Source organism: Hemiscyllium ocellatum, chromosome 29 (genome assembly GCF_020745735.1).
Source record: "Hemiscyllium ocellatum isolate sHemOce1 chromosome 29, sHemOce1.pat.X.cur, whole genome shotgun sequence".
Classification (NCBI taxonomy): domain Eukaryota; kingdom Metazoa; phylum Chordata; class Chondrichthyes; order Orectolobiformes; family Hemiscylliidae; genus Hemiscyllium; species Hemiscyllium ocellatum.
Window position 1 is genome coordinate 43923924 of NC_083429.1, and position 18305 is coordinate 43942228.

The window sequence follows — 18305 nt, forward strand, 5'->3', positions numbered from 1 at the left end:
AATATGGCCTCCTCTCTGGTCGGACAATCTACATACTGAGTTAGAAAAGCTTCCTGGACACACTGCACAAACACCGCCCCAATCTACTTGATCTAAAGAGCTTCTAATCAATATTTGGGAAGTTGAAATCGCCCATGACTACTACCGTGTGGCTTCTGCACCTTTCCAAAATCTGTTTCCCAATCTGTTTCTCCACATCACTGCTGCTATTGGGGGGCCTATAGTAAACACCCAACAAGGTGACTCCTCCTTTCCTATTTCTAACTTCAGCCCATACTACCTCCAAAGGCAGTTCCCCCTCGAACTGCCTTTCTGCAGCTGTTATACCATTTCTAATTAGCAACGCCACCCCCCCTCCTTTTTTACCACCCCCCCCCAATCTTACTGAAACATCTGTAACCAGGAACCTCCAACAACCATTCCTGTCCCTCTTCTATCCACGTTTCCGTGATGGCCACAATATCGTAGTCCCAAGTACCGATTGTTGGGACGGACCCGTAGGGTCTCGTCTCCACGTGTTCTTTGGAAGGAGAGATCACACCGGCTAGAGTTTGGAGCAAAAACACCATTTATTACAGAATCAAGACTGGCAAGCTATACAACGAATTCAAGAGCATGCAATTCGTTGGAGAAGGCATTCTGTCTTCCTCTACGGACCTGGAGCAGTTATACTTCGCGCTTCCTCGAGTTCCCAGTCAGGTTCCCCTCGTTCGGATCTCTCATTGGTCGGTTCACCTGTCTGTGAAGGGATTAGTGTCTCTATTGGCTGCCCCGAGATACCTGTCCAGCTCCTGCTGTGCTGAACAATGGGTAGACATCCTGGGTTCAGCAGTTTCCGATCTTGTAATTTAGAAGTTTATTGTTTGGAAGGGTTTCCTCATTGCTATGCGTCTGGCTGTCTGGGCGTTCACAATAGTTCTCCATAGTTGAATATACAGGTATTATCATTTAACACAGGACCCGAATGAGTTTGACGTCAGCGGAGGCATTAGCAAGTACTTTATCAATCAAGTGTAGTATCGGTGCGATTTACACTATCCGATAGTTACCGGTTTCCTTTATTAACAATGAGATTGTAACAGGATGATCTGAAACTGACGGACATGTTCTAATCCCCAAGGAATGTGGCCTGCAGTGGCTGGGTTTACTTTACATGGCTGTGTTTTAGCTGGTACCTGACAGTGTCTGCTTTAATAATGGTGCTCCCCTCCCTAGCCCCAATGTAGGTACCCCGATAGCAGATTATCCCCAACACGATCCATGCCTTAAATTCACCCACCTTATTTCTGATACTCCTTGCGTTGAAGTATACACATTTGAGCCCATCTCTGTAGTCCGCAAGTATCCCCTGTCAGTGCTACCTTCTCCACAGCCTCCCTACATGCTTGGACATCCTGAAAAACAGCTAACCTACTTGCTGGACTACAAGTCCAGATCCCATCCCATGCCAAATTAGTTTAAACCCCCCCTGAAGAGTGCTAGCAAACCTACACCCCAGGATATTGATGCCCTTCTGGTTCAGGTGCAACCCGTCCTGCCTGTACAGGTCCCACCTTCCCCAAAATGTAGTCCAATTGTCCGAATACCTGAAGCCCTCCCTCCTACACCATCCTTGCAGCCACGTGTTCAACTGCACTCTCTCCCTATTCCTTGCCTCATTGTCACATGGCACCGGCAACAACCCAGAGATGACAACTCTGTCCATCCTAGCTTTTAGCTTCCAGCCTAACCAACTGAGCTCCTGAATGACCTCCCCACCCCTCTTCCTACCTATGTCGTTTGTGCCAATGTGCACCACGGCTTCTGGCTGCACACCCTCTCCCTTAAGGATTCTGAAGACATGGCACCAACAATTGCCACACTATCATGCATGTTTTTCAATATCCAGACAGACTGCACTACGAATTTCCAATACTGAGGCACAAATTATACAAAAGCAGAAACAATTTAAGATATGTTGACATTCAAATTATTGATATTCATATTTTAGGTATATTTGTTTCCTCCTCTTGAAAACAGTTCAAAATTAATTTTAGTTTATTATAAATGCTAAACATAAATGCACAGTAACCCTGATAAAATCATCTGCACATAGTTCATTTTCAGCGCTTTTGATTCGAACTGATGCAATCTGCTACCTAAATACAGAGCCCCTTTTTTATAAGGCATTTCCTGTTTTCCCTTACTCCATTCCCATTAAACCGATGGCCACCCAACTTCCTGGTTCCTATGGTAGTTGATATTATCTGCAGTTTACTCTTCTCAGATACTGTCCCCTCTTACCTTCAAATCTTCCATTGTCAATCTCTCTTTCTCCTGGAAAAGCAACTCATGGTCCCTTCCAATCCTGCAAACTAAGATCTCAAATTCAACTGCCACCCCTTCCAGAGTTTGCAATAACATTTCTAAACAGGGTGGTTAGAAAAATAGGATAAAGCAAAAAACAAGCAGACCCATGAATGGGTTGGCAGAACTGTCTGCCCTGGGCTGGGAGTAGCCTATATAAACCTCTAATTATTGTTCAACAATAAATGATGTTCCTTTCCAGTCAGGCTTCCCGAGTTATTACAAGTATGTCAAAGTTGCCAAAATGATTTAAGCGAGCGCCATAACCCTCATCCTGATACAATTTCCCTGTATTTAGCCAATATCTTTTATACTCTCAGATTTTTCGCTTGAGGACTTTTAACACCAGAGAAATTGAACTAGAGTAGCCATACAAATACTGTGGCTACAAGAACAGGTCAGAGGATAGGAATTCGACAGCATGTAACCCACCTTAGTGCCTATCCATCATAAACAAAGCACAAGTTAGGAGTGTGATAGAGTATTCTTCATTTACCTGAATGGAATGCAGCTTCAACAACATCCAAAAAGCTTCACACCATCTGTGTCGAAGCAGCACACTTGATGGACACACATCCACATTCATTCCCTCCACTACCATTGCACAGTTACAGCAGTGTGTGCCATCTGCAGTAACTCTCAAAGCTTCTTTGATAACACCTTCCAAACCTATGGCCTCTACCACCTAGAAGGATAAGGACAGTAGATATATTGGAACCTGTAAGTTCCCCGCCAAGCTATGTACCATCCAATGAACTAATTGCCTCACTGTTGTTGGGTTAAAATCTTGGACACTCACACATGCCTCCTCTCACAGACTTAGACACTTTACACTCACACACACATATACACTGTCTCGCACACTCACAACCCCCTATCCCAGACACACACACACACACACACACACACGCATCCTCTCACAGAATTAGACATTTTACACTCACACACACATATACACTCTCTCTTACATACAAAACCCCCCCCCCACCCCGACACACGCGCACACTCCCACACTCACACATGCACCCTCTCACTGACCACTTTACACTCACACACACACATATACACTCTCTCACAGACACTAACAAACCCCCAGCCCAGACACACTCACACATGCACACACACATATACGTTTGTGGGTGAATTTGTACTTGCAGAATTACATTGTACTTTGCTCAAAAATTGCATGAATCCATGTAAGACTCATTTAACTCACTTTTTAGATTAGAATCAGTAAAAACATTACAGCACAGACAGGGAATACAGGGGGCTAATTCAACATCTCAACATCTTATCTGCACTAACACTAATTGTTACGGTTAATCTTAGAATGTAACTTTTAAAAAAGGTTTTATGATTTACACATGAAAGAATTGAAACTATCATGGTCATTCTAACAGATGAGAGACTTAACAAACAATCAAGGTATTTTCAATGTATAATTTCAGTTACATCACTGTGTAAACTTTTATTATATATTCAGTGTCTTACAATTGTGCACTCCTCAACCACCTGATGAAGGAGCGGCGCTCCAAAAGCTAGTGCTTCCACTTAAACCTGTTGAACTATAACATGATGTTGTGTGATTTGTAACTTTGTACACCCAGTCCAATATCGGCATCCCCAAATCATTCAAGGATAGGTGGCTATCTCATCTTCCCTGTGACTCAGTTATAGGGGAAAAGTAATGACATTTTACAAAAATTAAACAAATTAAAATTTATAATCTCCATACTTATCCATTTAATTAAACAGCATCTTTGAAAATGATGCATGTTTTTGCATCGGTCACTGACAGGTCATTACCAATGACAGAGTCATAGAGTCACATAGCCTGGGGACAGACCCTTCAACCCAAACTGGTTCATACCAACCAAAATGTCCACCCATGCTAACCCTATTTCCCTGCTCTTGGCCCATATTCTTCTAATCCTTTCCTATCCATGTATTTGTCCAAATGCGTTTTAAATGTTATTAATGTACCTGCCTCAACCACTTCTGCTGGCAGCTCATTTCATATGCATACCACCCTGTGTAAAAAAAAAAGCCCCTCAGGTTCCCTTTTATTGTTTCCCCTCTAACCTTAGCGTCATCAGCAAACTTACTAATCAAGACTTGTACGTTCTCATCCAAATCACTGATAGAGATAACAAACAGTAACAGCAATAACACTATCCAAATTAGTGACTTATCCCATCTAGAAGGATAAGGGTAGCAGATGCATGGTAACATCACTACCTACAATAACTCCTCCAGGATGCACACTATCCTGATGTACACCTGTCCCTTCAATGTCATTGGATTAAAGAGCTAAAACTCCCTCCTTAACAATACTATGGGTGTAAAAAATGAGGTCTGCAGATGCTGGAGATCACAGCTGAAAATGTGTTGCTGGTTAAAGCACAGCAGGTTAGGCAGCATCTCAGGAATAGGGAATTCGACGTTTCGAGCATAAGCCTTCCTGATGAAGGGCTTATGCTCGAAACATCGAATTCCCTATTCCTGAGATGCTGCCTAACCTGCAATACTATGGGTGTACCTACACAAAATTATTCAAATCAGCAGCTCATCATCACTTTCTCAACAGAAATCAGAGATGGGGAACACGTCAACACGTTGCAAGCAACGCTTGCATTTCTTGGAGAATAAATGATTTAGTCTTACATTGCCAAATTATGATTTGGAGATGCCGGTGTTCGTTTGGGATGTACAAAGTTAAAAATCACACAACACCAGGTTATGGTTACCTAGGTTTAAGTGGAAGCACTATCATCAGGTTGTTGTGGAGTACATAATTGTAAGACACAGAATTTCTAGCAAAAGTTTACAGAGTGATGTAACTGAAATTATACATTGAAAAATACCTTGATTGTTTAAGTCTCGCATCTATAAGAATGATCATGATAATTTCACTTCTTTCATATGTAATTCACAAAACCTTTTTTAAAAAGTTACATTCTCAGGTTAACTTTAACAATTGTTGTCAGCCCAGATAATATGTTGAAGGTGTTAGCCCCCTATGGGGTGTTGGCTGTGCCATCATGTTTAGACGATTGTCATCTAAAACATTAGTTAACAGAGTCTTTATAAAGCTCTGGTTAGGCCCCATTTAGAGTACTGTGTCCAGTTTTGGTCCCCACACCTCAGGAAGGACATACTGGCACTGGAACGTGTCCAGAGATTCACACGGATGATCCCTGGAATGGTAGGTCTAACATATGAGGAACAGCTGAGGATCCTGGGATTGTATTCATTGGAGTTTAGAAGATTAAGGGGAGACTTAATGGAGACGTACAAGATAATACATGGCTTGGAAAGGGTGGATGCTAGGAAATTGTTTTCAATAGGTGAGGAGACTAGGACCCGTGGACACAGCCTTAGAATTAGAGGGGGTAAATTCAGAACAGAAATGCAGAGACATTTTTTCAGCCAGAGAGTGGTGGGCCTGTGGAATTCATTGCCACAGAGTGCAGTGGAGGCCGGGACGCTAAAAGTCTTCAAGGCAGAGATTGAAAGATTCTTGTTGTCTCGAGGGATTAAGGGCTACGGGGAGAACGCTGGTAAGTGGAGTTGAAATGCCCATCAGCCATGATTGAATGGCGGAGTGGACTCGATGGGCCGAATAGCCTTACTTCCACTCCTATGTCTTATGGTCTTACATGGATTCATGCAGTTTTTGAGCAAAGTACAATGTAACTCTGCAAGTACAAATTCATCCCACAAACGTGTGTGTGTATGTGTCCGGTTTGGCGGGGGGAGGTGGTTGTGTGTGTCTGTGAGAGAGAGAGAGTGTGTGTGTGTGTGCGTGTGTGTGTGTGTGTGTGTCTGGGGTGGGGGGTTGTGAGTGTCTGTGAGAGAGTGTATATGTATGTGTGTGTGTCTGGGGTGAGTGTCTGTGAGAGAGTGTATATGTGTATGTGTAAGTGTAATGGGGTCTAAGTCTTTGAGAGGGCGCATGTGGGAGTGTGGGAGTGTGTGTGTGTGTCTGTGTATAGGAGTGTCTGGGTATGTGTGTATATAGAATGCCTGTGCTTTGTATGTGTAGGAGTTGTAGGAGTGTGTGTGTGTGTGTGTGTGTGTGTGTGTGTGTGTGTGTGTGTGTGTGTCTGTGTGTCTGTGTGTCTGTGTGTGTAGGATTGTCTGTGTGTGTATTGTGCAATGTTGGTCAATTGTAGTGTGACATGAACTCAAGGTCCCGGTTGAGGCCCTCCCTATGGGTACAGAACTTAGCTATCAGCCTCTGTTCAGTCATGGTAGGTGCTGCAAGACGTGTCAGAGTGGGGACATGGATACCACCATTACATGTGGGACACCTCCCACCATGTACGTGGCAGGTACTAATGCGATTCAGCCAATGTTGTCTATCTCATACGCTGCAGGCAAGGATGCCCTGAGGCATGATACATTGGTGAAACCGAGCAGAGGCGATGGCAACGGATGAATGGGCACCGCACAACAATCAACAGACAGGAGTGTTCCCACCCAGTTGGAGAACACATCAGCGGTCCAGGACATTTGACCTCGGACCTTCAGGTGACCATCCTCCAAGGTGGACTTCGGGTCAGGTAGCAACGAAAAGTGGTCGAGCAGAGGCTGATAGCTAAGTTCGGTACCCATTGGGAGGGCATCAACCAGGACCTTGGGTTCACGTCATACTACAGGTGACCACCATTGCACTATACACACACACAGACACTGCTACAGACACACACACAGATATACACTCCTACAACTCCTACACACACGCACACAGGCACTCCAATATACCCACAGACACGCACACACACACACTCCTACAGACACTTACACTCCCACACTCACACATGCACCCTCTCAAAGACTTAGACCCCTTTACACTCACACACACACATACACTCTTTAACAGACACACACAACCCCCCACCACACACACACACACACACCCCTACAACTCCTACGCACACAGGCACTCCTATATACACACAGACATAGACACACACACACACACACTCCTACGGACTCCCACACTCACACATGCACCCTTTCAAAGACTTAAACCCCTTTACACTCACACACACACATACACTCTACTCTTATAGACACTCACAACACCCCACCCCAGACACACACATAGTCACACAAACCCACATGCACACATACACATATACATATCTGGGATGAATTTGTACTTGCAGAGTTGCATTGTACCTTACTCATAGAGTCATAGAGATGTACAGCATGGAAACAGATCCTTTGGTCCAATCCATCCATGCCGACCAGATATCCCAACCCAATCTAGTCCCACCTGCCAGCAACCAGCCCATAACCCTCCAAAACTCTTCCTATTCGTATACCCATCCAAATGCCTCTTAAATGTTGCAATTGTACTAGCATCCACCACATCCTCTGGCAGCTCATTCCATACACACACCACCCTCTGTGTGAAAAGGTTGCCCCTTAGGTCTCTTTTATATTTTTCCCCTCTCATCCTAAATCTATGCCCTCTAGTTCTGGACTCCCCGACCCCAAGGAAAAGACTTTGTCTATTTATCCTATCCCTTCCCCTCATAATTTTGTAAACCTCTAAAAGGTCACCCCTCAGCCTCCGACAATCCAGGGAAAACAGCCCCAGCCTGTTCAACCTCTCCCTATAGCTCAAATCCTCCAACCCTGACAATGTCCTTGTAAATCTTTTATGAACCTTTCAAGTTTCACAATATCTTTCCGATAGGAAGAAGACCAGAATTGCACGCAATACTCCAACAATGGCCTAACCAATTTCCTGTACAGCCGCAACACCAAAAACTGCATGAATCTATGTGAGGCTCTGTTAACTCATTTTTTTAGATTAGAATCAGTCTAAACATTACGGCACAGACAACAGCACACAAGGGTCCAACACCTTCAACATATTATCTGGACTGACACCAATTGTTAAAGTTAACCTGTGAATGTAACATTTAAAAAAACATTTTGTGATTTACATATGAAAGAAGTGAAACTAATGTGGCCATTCTAACAGATGAGAGATTTAACAAACAATCAAGGTATCTTGTATAATTTCAGTTACATCACACTGTAAGCTTTTGCTATAAATTCTGTGTCTTACAATTGTATACTCCACAACCACCCGATGAAGGAGCAGCGCTCCAAAAGCTAGTGCTTCCACTTAAACCTGGTGGACTATAAGGTGTTGTGTGATTTTTAACTTTGTACTGCCAAGTTAAACTGCTACACTCTATATTGAAAGAGGAAGGGGAAGTGGAGGACAGTTATTCAGGCAATAATTACTCAAAACAATATCAGTTGTTGAAGGTGAGGATGAAGGAGGTAATATTTCTTCCTTTTACTTTGCTTTGGGAAACATTTTTCAGGGCAGTCTAAATAAATGCCCTTCTCTGTGCATTTTGTAAACCTTAGATGAAACAGCCAAGTAAAAGTCAAGTGAATTAGAAGTAACCATTTCCTTCCTCATCAGGGATGGACCAACAACGTTATTTGGATGGCCATTTCTCTCCCTGCTGACACATGCATGAGTGAATTGAGCTATAAAACATCTTATCCCAATAGAAAAGCTTTCACAATCTGGTACCATGGCAACGAATGACTGTCTGTTTCCTGACTTCATCAGTTGCGAATGAACAGTTACAGTTTAATCTATGATGTGTATGATATTAGCAGTTGGAACACGAAACAATCCATAACTCCATATCATCAGATTCATCATTATTTTAATTGTTGTGTTGAACTCAAGTGCTTCATCTGATACTTAAGCCACACTATCTTGCATGTTTTTCAATATCCAGACAGACTGCATTACGAACTTCCAGTACCGAGGCACAAATTACACAAAAGCATAAACAATTTAAGATATGTTGACATTCAAATTATTGATATTCATATTTTAGGTATATTTGTTTCCTCCTCTTGAAAACAGTTCAAAATTAATTTTAGTTTATTATAAATGCTAAACATAAATGCGCAGTAACTCTGATAAAATCATCTGAACATAGTTCATTTTCAGTGTTTTTGATTCGAGCTAATGCAATCTGCTACCTAAATACAGAGCCCCTTTTTGTAAGGCATTTCCTGTTTTCCCTTACTCCATTCCCATTAAACCGATGGCCACCCAACTTCCTGGTTCTTATGGTAGTTGATATTATCCCCAGTTTACTCTTCTCAGATAATGTCCCCTCTTACCTTCAAATCTTCCATTGTCAATCTCTCTCTCTCCTGAAAAAGCAACTCATGGTCCCTTCCAATCCTGCAAACTAAGATCTCAAATTCAACTGCCACCCCTTCCAGAGTTTGCAATAACATTTCTAAACAGGGTGGTTAGAAAAATAGGATAAAGTAAAAACAAGCAGACCCATGAATGGGTTGGCAGAACTGTCTGCCCTGGGCTGGGAGTAGCCTATATAAACCTCTATTTAGTGTTCAACAATAAATGATGTTCCTTTCCAGTCAGGCTTCCTGAGTTATTACAAGTATGTCAAAGTTGCCAATATAATTTAAGCGAGCACCTTACACAACATACCCCGCATCCTGATACAATTTCCCTGTATTTAGCCATTATCTTCTTTACTCTCAGATTTTTTGCTTGAGGACTTTGAACACCAGAGAAATTGAATTAGAGTAGCCACATAAATACTGTGGCTACAACAACAGGTCAGAGGATAGGAATTCTGCAGCATGTAACTCACCTTAGTACCTGTCCATCATAACCAAAGCACACATTAGGAGTGTGATAGAGTATTCTTCATTTACCTGAATGGAATGCAGCTTCAACAACATCCAAAAAGCTTCACACCATCTGTGATGAAGCAGCACACTTGATTGACACACATTCACATTCACTCCCTCCACCACCATTGCACAGTTACAGCAATGTGTGCCATCTGCAGTAACTCACAAAGCTTCTTTGATAATATCTTCCAAACCTATGGCCTCTACCACCTAGAAGGATAAGGACAGTAGATGTATTGGGACCTGTAAGTTCCCCTCCAAGTTATGTACCATTCTGGCTTGGAACTAATTGCCTCACTGTTGTTGGGTTAAAATCCTGGAAATATTTCTCTCACATATTGTGGGTGTCGCTGGACATCAAGTTTTGCAGCAGTTCCAGCAGGCAGCTCACCACCACATTCTTCAGTGCAGTTAGGAATAGAGCAGTAATAAATGCTGGCTTAGCCAGTGACGACTTCATCTCATGAACAGACAAAAAAAAATCTTAGCACAAGTATCATCTTTTTTATACAATTTTGAAATCACTATTTATACGGAGTTTCACATTTCACTTGCAGAGTCGTGAAAACATTGCTCCAACTAAAGCATTAATACTTGAACAGTGTGTGCATATTCTAGCTTGGGCCAAACATTGCAAATCAGTACTTATATATGCACTTAAGCTTAGGACAATCAAGATTGAAGAAAAAAGGCACATTATTGGGCAGATAACCATTTGACAATGCACTCAAAGGTAGGTGGCTATCTCATCTTCCCTATGACTTACTGGGAAAAAGTAATGACATTTTTCAAAAATTGAACAAATTAAAATTTACAATCTCCACACTTATCCGTTTAATTAAACAGCATCTTTGAAAATGATACATGTTTTTGCATCGGTCACTGACGGACCATTATCATTGATAGAGTCATAGTCACACAGCATGGAGACAGACCCTTTGACCCAAACTGGTTCATGCCAACCAAAATGTCCACCCATGCTAACCCCATTTCCCTGCTCTTGGCCCATATCCTTCTAATCCTTTCCTATCCATGTATTTGTCCAAATGCGTTTTAAATGTTATTAACGTACCTGCCTCAACCACTTCTGCTGGCAGGTCATTCCATATGCATACCACCCTGTGTAAAAAAAATGCCCCTCAGGTTTCCTTTTATTGTTTCCCCTCTAACCTTAAACTGATGCCCTCTAGTCCTCAATTAGGGCTGAAAATGTGTTGCTGGAAATGTGTTCAACTCTTGTGGTTGGAGAGTTCCTAGGCGGAAGATGAAGCACTCTTCCTCCAGCAGTCGTGTTGCTGTGGTCTGGCGATGGAGGAGTCCAAGGACCTGCATGTCCTTGGTGGAGTGGGAGGGGGAGTTGAAGTGTTGAGCCACGGGCAGACTTTCCTCATTCCTGAAGAATGGCTCATGCCCGAAACGTCGATTCTCCTGCTCCTTGCTACCTGACCTGCTGCACTTATCCAGCAACACATTTTCAGCTCTAGTCCTCAATTACCCAACCCTGGGAAAAAAGACTGAGTGCATTCACCCTATCAATGCCTCTCATGATCTTATACACTTCTGTAAGATCCCCCCACAGTCTCCTACACTCTAAAGTAAAAAATCCTAGCTTGTCCAATCTCTCCCTATAACTCAGACCATTGCATCCTGGCAACATTCTTGTAAATTTCTTCTTTCCAGTTTAATAACATCCTTCCTATAGCAAGTTGACCAAAATTAAACACAAGTGCAGTCTCACCAACATCCTGTCCAACTGCAACATAACTTGCCAACTTCGATTCTCAGTGCCCTGACTGATGAAGGCCAGTGTGCCAAGAGCCTTCTTCACTGCTCTGTCTACCTGTGACTCCACTTTCAGAGAACAGTGCACCAGAACTCCAACATCCTTCTGTTTCACTACACTTCTTAAGGCCCTACCATTCACCATGAAACTCCTACCTTGATTTGACTTTCCAAAATGCAAAATCTCAGAGTTATCTATAGTAAACTCCACTTGCCACCTCTAAGCCCCCTTCCCCAGCTGATCAAGTTCCTGCTGCAATTTCTGATAACCTTCCTTACTGTTCACAATACTGCCTATTTTTGCATCATCTGCAAACTTACTAATTGTTGTCGAAAAGTGGAAAAGCACTGGAAAAGCACAACAGGTCAGACAGCATGAGGGGAGCAGGACGGTCGTCTTTTCAGGCAGATGCCCTTCATCCTTGTAAACCATTTCCAGTTAAATAAAATCCTTCCTATAGCAAGATGACTAAAACTGAACACAATACTCCAAGTGTGGCTTCATTAACGTCCTGTATAACTGCAACATAACTTCCCAACTTCAATACATAAGCCCTTCATCATGCATTCCTGATGAAGGCCTTCGGCTGAAACGTCGACACGGCTGCCCTTCGGATGCTGCCTGACCTGTTGTGCTTTTCCAGCGCCATACTTTTTGATTCTGATTCTCCAGCATCTGCAGTCTTCACTTTCTCCAAACTTATTAACCATGCCTTGTACATTCTCATCCAAATAATTGATATAGATAACAAATAATAATGGGCACAGCATCAATCCCTGAGACACTCCAAGAGTCACAGGCTTCCAGTCCAACAAGCATCCTTCCACTACTACCCTCTGCTTCCTACCATCAAGCCAATTGTCTATTCGATTTGCCAGCTCCCTCTGAATTCCATGCAATCTAACCTTCCAGAGTAGACTATCATGTGGAACCTTATCAAAGGCCTTACTAAAATCTGTATAGACGACATCTACCACCCTATCCTAGTGAACCTTCCTGGTTACTTCATCAAAGAACTCTAACAAATTTGCGAGGCATGATCTCCCATGCACAAAGCTGTGCTGACTGCTCCCAATCAAACCGTATCTTTTGAAATGCATTTATATCTTATCTCTCAGAATCTTATCAAGTAACTTACCCACCACAGATGTTAGGCTTACTGGTCTATAGTTCTCAGGTTTTTCTTTGCAGCACTTCTTGAATAAAGGCACAACATTTGCTACCATTCAGTCCTCCACCACCTCACCCGCAGCTAACAATGATGCAAAAATATCAGCCAGGACCCCCACAATTTCTTCTCTCAGCCTCTTGCAGTGTTCTTAGATATATTTGGTGAGGGCCAGGAGATTTATCCAACTTCATACATTCAAATACATCCAACATTTTCTCTACTGTGAGATAGACTGTCCCCAAGATATGACCACTAACTTCCCCAAGTTCCCAAGACTTCATGTCATCCTCCACGGTAAAACAGAGGAGAAATATTCATTGAGGACCTCACCCATCTTGTGCAGTTCTACACGTACATGTTCACTTAGGTCGTTGAGGGGTCCTATCCCCTCTTTAATTATTCTTTTACCTTTGATATACTGAAAGACCTTATTTGGATTCACCCTAATCTTCTCAGCCAAGCCTAGCTTGTGCCTCCTTTTTGCCCTCCTGATTTCCTTCTTCAGTAAACTCCTATATCCTCTATATACCTCCATGAATTCCTTTGATCCCAGCTGCCTGTACCTGAGCCACACCTCCTTCCTTTTTCTGGTCAAAACCTCAAAATCTCTTGTCATCTAGGGTTCCCTATTCCTGCCAACCTTGCCCTTCATCCTCACAGGAACATACAAAACTTGAACTCTCACTATATCACTTTTAAAAGCCTCCCACTTGCCAGATGTCCCTTTGCCTGCAAATAAAACTACTCCAATCAACCCCTACAAGCTCCTAATTCCATCAAAATTTGCCTTGCCCCAATTTAGAACTTGAATCTGTGGACCAACTTTTTACCTCTCCATAACTATTTTGAAGTTAATAGAAATGGCCCCAAAGTACTCCCCCACTGTCATTTCAGTCACCTGTCCTGCCCTATTTCCCAAGAGTAGGTTGAGGTTTGACCCTTCCAAGTATGACCCTCTATGTACTGCTTGAGGAAACTTGCCTGAAAACACTTAACAAATTCCACCCCATCTAAGCCCTTAACACTTTGGCAGTCCCAGTCTATATTAGGAAAATTAAAATTTCCCACTATGTTATATAAGAAATTATTTTTTTTCAATACATTTTAAAATCAGATACTGCTAATTTACTTTAGGTTTTCAAAATATTCAAAGAATTTTATAAACTCATGATGATTTTTGAAAGATGTAAGTGTGTAAAATTGGAATTATTAATTCTTTAAAATTAAAATAAACAAATAGAACTTAATTAAATAAAACAATTAACATAGTAACCAAAGGCTGAGTGCCATTATTATAGTAACTGGAAGGTTAAATGAAATTTGCAAGAAATGATAGATGGGAAAAAACTGCAATTATACACTACCACTCATTTCAAGCCTCTCCAGGACTAAAGCAGTAGTTCCCAAAAGAACTGCCTGAAATTGCTACAACCTGTTATCCAATGAAACAGATTATCTGAATTCCAGTACCTGTCATATAGGGACAAGTTTAACACTGAATACAAATAGTCAATACTTAACATCTTCACTGCATACTTTAATCTAAAAACACCAATATAGCTCTTCAATTACTTACAGAGAATTTTTCAGGCATGCTCATAATTCAAGAGTCCTTGATGTTGCAGGTTAGATCTGCAGAAGTTTGAAATAGACACACAGTTTACTTTCAATACTAAAAGGAGAAAAAAGATATTCAAAACTTAAAACATAAAAGATAAAAACTTGAAGATTTTTATACCCAACTTTTTAGAGTCATAGAGTCATAGAGATGTACAGCATGGAAACAGACCCTTCGGTCCAACCTGTCCACGCCGACCAGATATCCCAACCCAATCTAGTCCCACCTGCCAGCAACCGGCCCATATCCCTCCAAACCTTTCCTCTTCATATACCCATCCAAATGCCTCTTAAATGTTGCAATTGTACCAGCCTCCACCACATCTTCTGGCACCTCATTCCATACACGTACCACCCTCTGCGTGAAAAAGTTGCCCCTTAAGTCTCTTTTATATCTTTCCCTCTCTCCCTAAACCTATGCCCTCTAGTTCTGGACTCCTCGATCCCAGAGAAAAGACTTTCTATACTTATCCTATCCATGCCCCTCATAATTTTGTAAACCTCTATAAGGTCACCCCTCAGCCTCAGACGCTCCAGACAAAACAGCCCCAGCCTGTTCAGCATCTCCCTGTAGCTCAGATCCTCCAACCCTGGCAACATCCTTGTAAATCTTTTCGGAACCCTTTCAAGTTTTACATCTTTCCGATAGGAAGGAGACCAGAATTGCACGCAATATTCCAACAGTGGCCTAACCAATGTCCTGTACAGCCGCAACATGACCTCCCAACTCCTGTACTCAATACTCTGACCAATAAAGGAAAGCATACCAAGGAGATTCTGTTGGTTGCAACTCATTAGCCAATCCCATTCAAATGGAGTGTAGAGGTTAAGCGTAGGAGGTGGACAATGGTATGATCAACTGTCATACTTCTTCACAATCCTACCTGCGACTCCACTTTCAAGGAGCTATGAACCTGCACCCCAAGGTCTATTTGTTCAGCAACGCTCCCTAGGACCTTACCATTAAGTGTACAAGTCCTGCTAAGATTTGCTTTCCCAAAATGCAGCACCTCGCATTTGTCTGAATTAAACTCCATCTACCTCTTCTCAGCACATTGGCCCACCTGGTCCAGATCCTGTTGTAATCTGAGGTAACCCTTTTTTCTTAGCTGCCATTCAAAGTGACATTGAAAAGAGTTTCCTCCCCAAAGGTAGAGTCCCACCTTTTCAAATCTGCAGTTATCATCCCCTCCCCAAATAGTCCACCATTCATCCTTCTGTGCTTGCGGCCTATCCCTTTTCTCTCCAAATTACTTGAACTTTTCTTGTAGCCTCAAACCTGTGCCTCTCCCACAACTTCACATTGAAATCCCTCCAGACAGCTTTTTGAGACAATCGTAATCAAGAGATACAAATGTGATTAACTGTGACCATGACCATGAAATATTAAATTTCTTCTTCCTTTCTGACCTGTATGCATATTTTAATACGGTTGATCATACCATTGTCCACCTCCTACGCTGAACCTCTACACTCCATTTGAATGGGATTGGCTAATGAGTTGCAACCAATAGAAACTCCTGAAATGGTATCTCTTGTCAATTCGCAACAATATGTCATGTGACCTTCCAATACTTGGCTGATTTTGCATTTCCTTGTTCTTATCTACATGCTGCCCCTCAAGAAGCAACATTCAAAGAGATGACATCAGAACACACATGCTGATGACATCCAGCTTAATCCCATTAGTACTTCTCTTAGTTGCTTTGATGCTGTCAAATGCGGACCTGAATGAGCCACAACTCTCTTCAATTTAATAATGGTAAGGGAAAAGTCATTGTTTTCAGCCTTCATATCAGATGCTGTTCTCATGCAACCAATTCCACCTTCTCCTGATTAAATTGAACCAAACTATGTGGAATCTTTGCATCCTATTTGACCATGAGCTAGGCATCTGGCCCCACATTCTGTCCATCAAAAAGAATGCTTCCTTTCACCTTTACAATAATGCCTGTTTCCACCCCTGCCACAGTTCATCTTCTCATGAACTATATAAACACAAGTGGCATTTTTTCTATCCAGGTAAACAGTATAATTAATAGAAGTTACAATTAACTAATGCTTTTCAACATTCCTCAGGATCAGAATTTTAATATACATTTGTGCAGGATGACAGAAACCTTTCAAAGTATTAATCTCATTGTAAACTGTGGGAACTTGCTCAAAGCTCTAGAGAACAATGCACCAGTCTTGATCAGATGGGCCAGTGGGCTGAGGAGTGGCAGATGGGCTTTAATTTAGATAAATGCGAGGTACTGCATTTTGGAAAACCAAATCAGAGCAGGACTTATACACTTAATGGTAAGGTCCTGGGGAGTGTTGCTGAACAAAGAGATCTTGGAGTGCAGGTTCATAGCTCCTTGAAAGTGGAGTCGCAGGTAGATAGGATAGTGAAGAAGGCTTTTGGTATGCTTTCCTTCATAGGTCAGAGCGTTGAGTATAGGAGTTAGGAGGTCATGCTGCGGCTGTACAGAACATTGGTTGGGCCACTTTTGGAATATTGTGTGTAATTCTGGTCTTCCTATTGCAAGGATGTTGTGAAACTTGGAAGAGTTCAGAAAAGATTTACAAGGATGTTGCCAGGGTTGGAGGATTTGATCAAAAGGGAGACGCTGCATAGATTGGGGCGGTTTTCCCTGGTGTATTGGAGGCTGAGAGGTGATCTTATAAAGGTTTATAAAATCATGAGGGGCATGGATAGAATAAATAGACATGCACTGTTCCCTAGGGTGAGGGAGTCCAGAACTAGAGAGCATAGATTTAGGGTGAGAGGGGAAAGATATAAAAGTGACCTAAGGGGCAACATTTTCACACAGAGGGTGGTGCATATATGGAATGAACTGCCAGAGGAAGCGGTGGAGGCTGGCACAATTACTGCACACAAAGGCATCTGGATGTGTATGTGAATCGGAAGGGTTTAGAGGGATATGGTCCAAGTGCTGGCGAACGGGACTAGATTAAGTTAGGATATCTGGTTGTGATGGACAAGTTGGACCAAAGGGTCTGTTTCCATGCTGTATAATCTCTATGACTCTATTTATCTGAGAACATGTGATTCCATATTTTGAGAAATCAGATCTATTATAATATAAAAGGCAGAATTGTCATATAATAAAAGACAGAATTGCCATTTCCTGAAACTTAAAAAAATGTTTAAAGCAGCTAGTCATTGCAAGGCTGTGTAAAGGGGAAGTATGCTCACCAGTCTTAAGAGCTCTTAACACTTACTATTTAATTATGTAAGTTAGTTCGATGAGCTGCAAGGTTTGTTTTCAGACGTTTCAGAAACCTTCCAGCTCAGCAAGCAAACCTACATATGTATCATCAACCTGAGCCACAAATCTGCTCAAAAATCGCTAACTCATTTTTAAATTTTAAATACATAAACCACCATTTAAATAAATCATTCACTCTGAAAAAGTATTTTACCAATAAGCTGTCCTCACAATTGATTGGGACAAGGAAAAAGACATTGGAATTTTTTTTCAAGTATTAAAGATTCCATTATTGAACCCAAGCAGCTAAATTCAATAGACGAAATTCAATGCTCAGCCTATGCTAGTTTAGTTTCTGCCAGAGCAACAGTGAAACCATGAAAAAGTAACAGAATTCTTAGTTAAAAGGGAGAGTTAAAAAAAATCAGATGCGTTGTACTGATATTTT

General features: G+C 41.9%; 2 protein-coding genes across 3 annotated transcripts in view; one reads left to right on the forward strand and one right to left on the reverse strand.

Annotated features, from left to right (window-relative positions):
• Positions 1-18305, reverse strand: part of LOC132829564 (dixin-like) — a 142667-nt gene that overhangs the window by 123553 nt on the left and 809 nt on the right. For both annotated transcript variants that reach the window (XM_060846810.1, XM_060846811.1), the window contains exon 3: positions 14602-14657. In XM_060846810.1, coding sequence (XP_060702793.1) covers positions 14602-14625 — 24 coding nt within the window. In that variant the 5' untranslated portion in view covers positions 14626-14657. The remainder of the gene's footprint in view (positions 1-14601; positions 14658-18305) is intronic.
• The window catches only part of cryabb (crystallin, alpha B, b), a 117504-nt gene that overhangs the window by 17893 nt on the left and 81306 nt on the right, over positions 1-18305 (forward strand). The window lies entirely within an intron of this gene.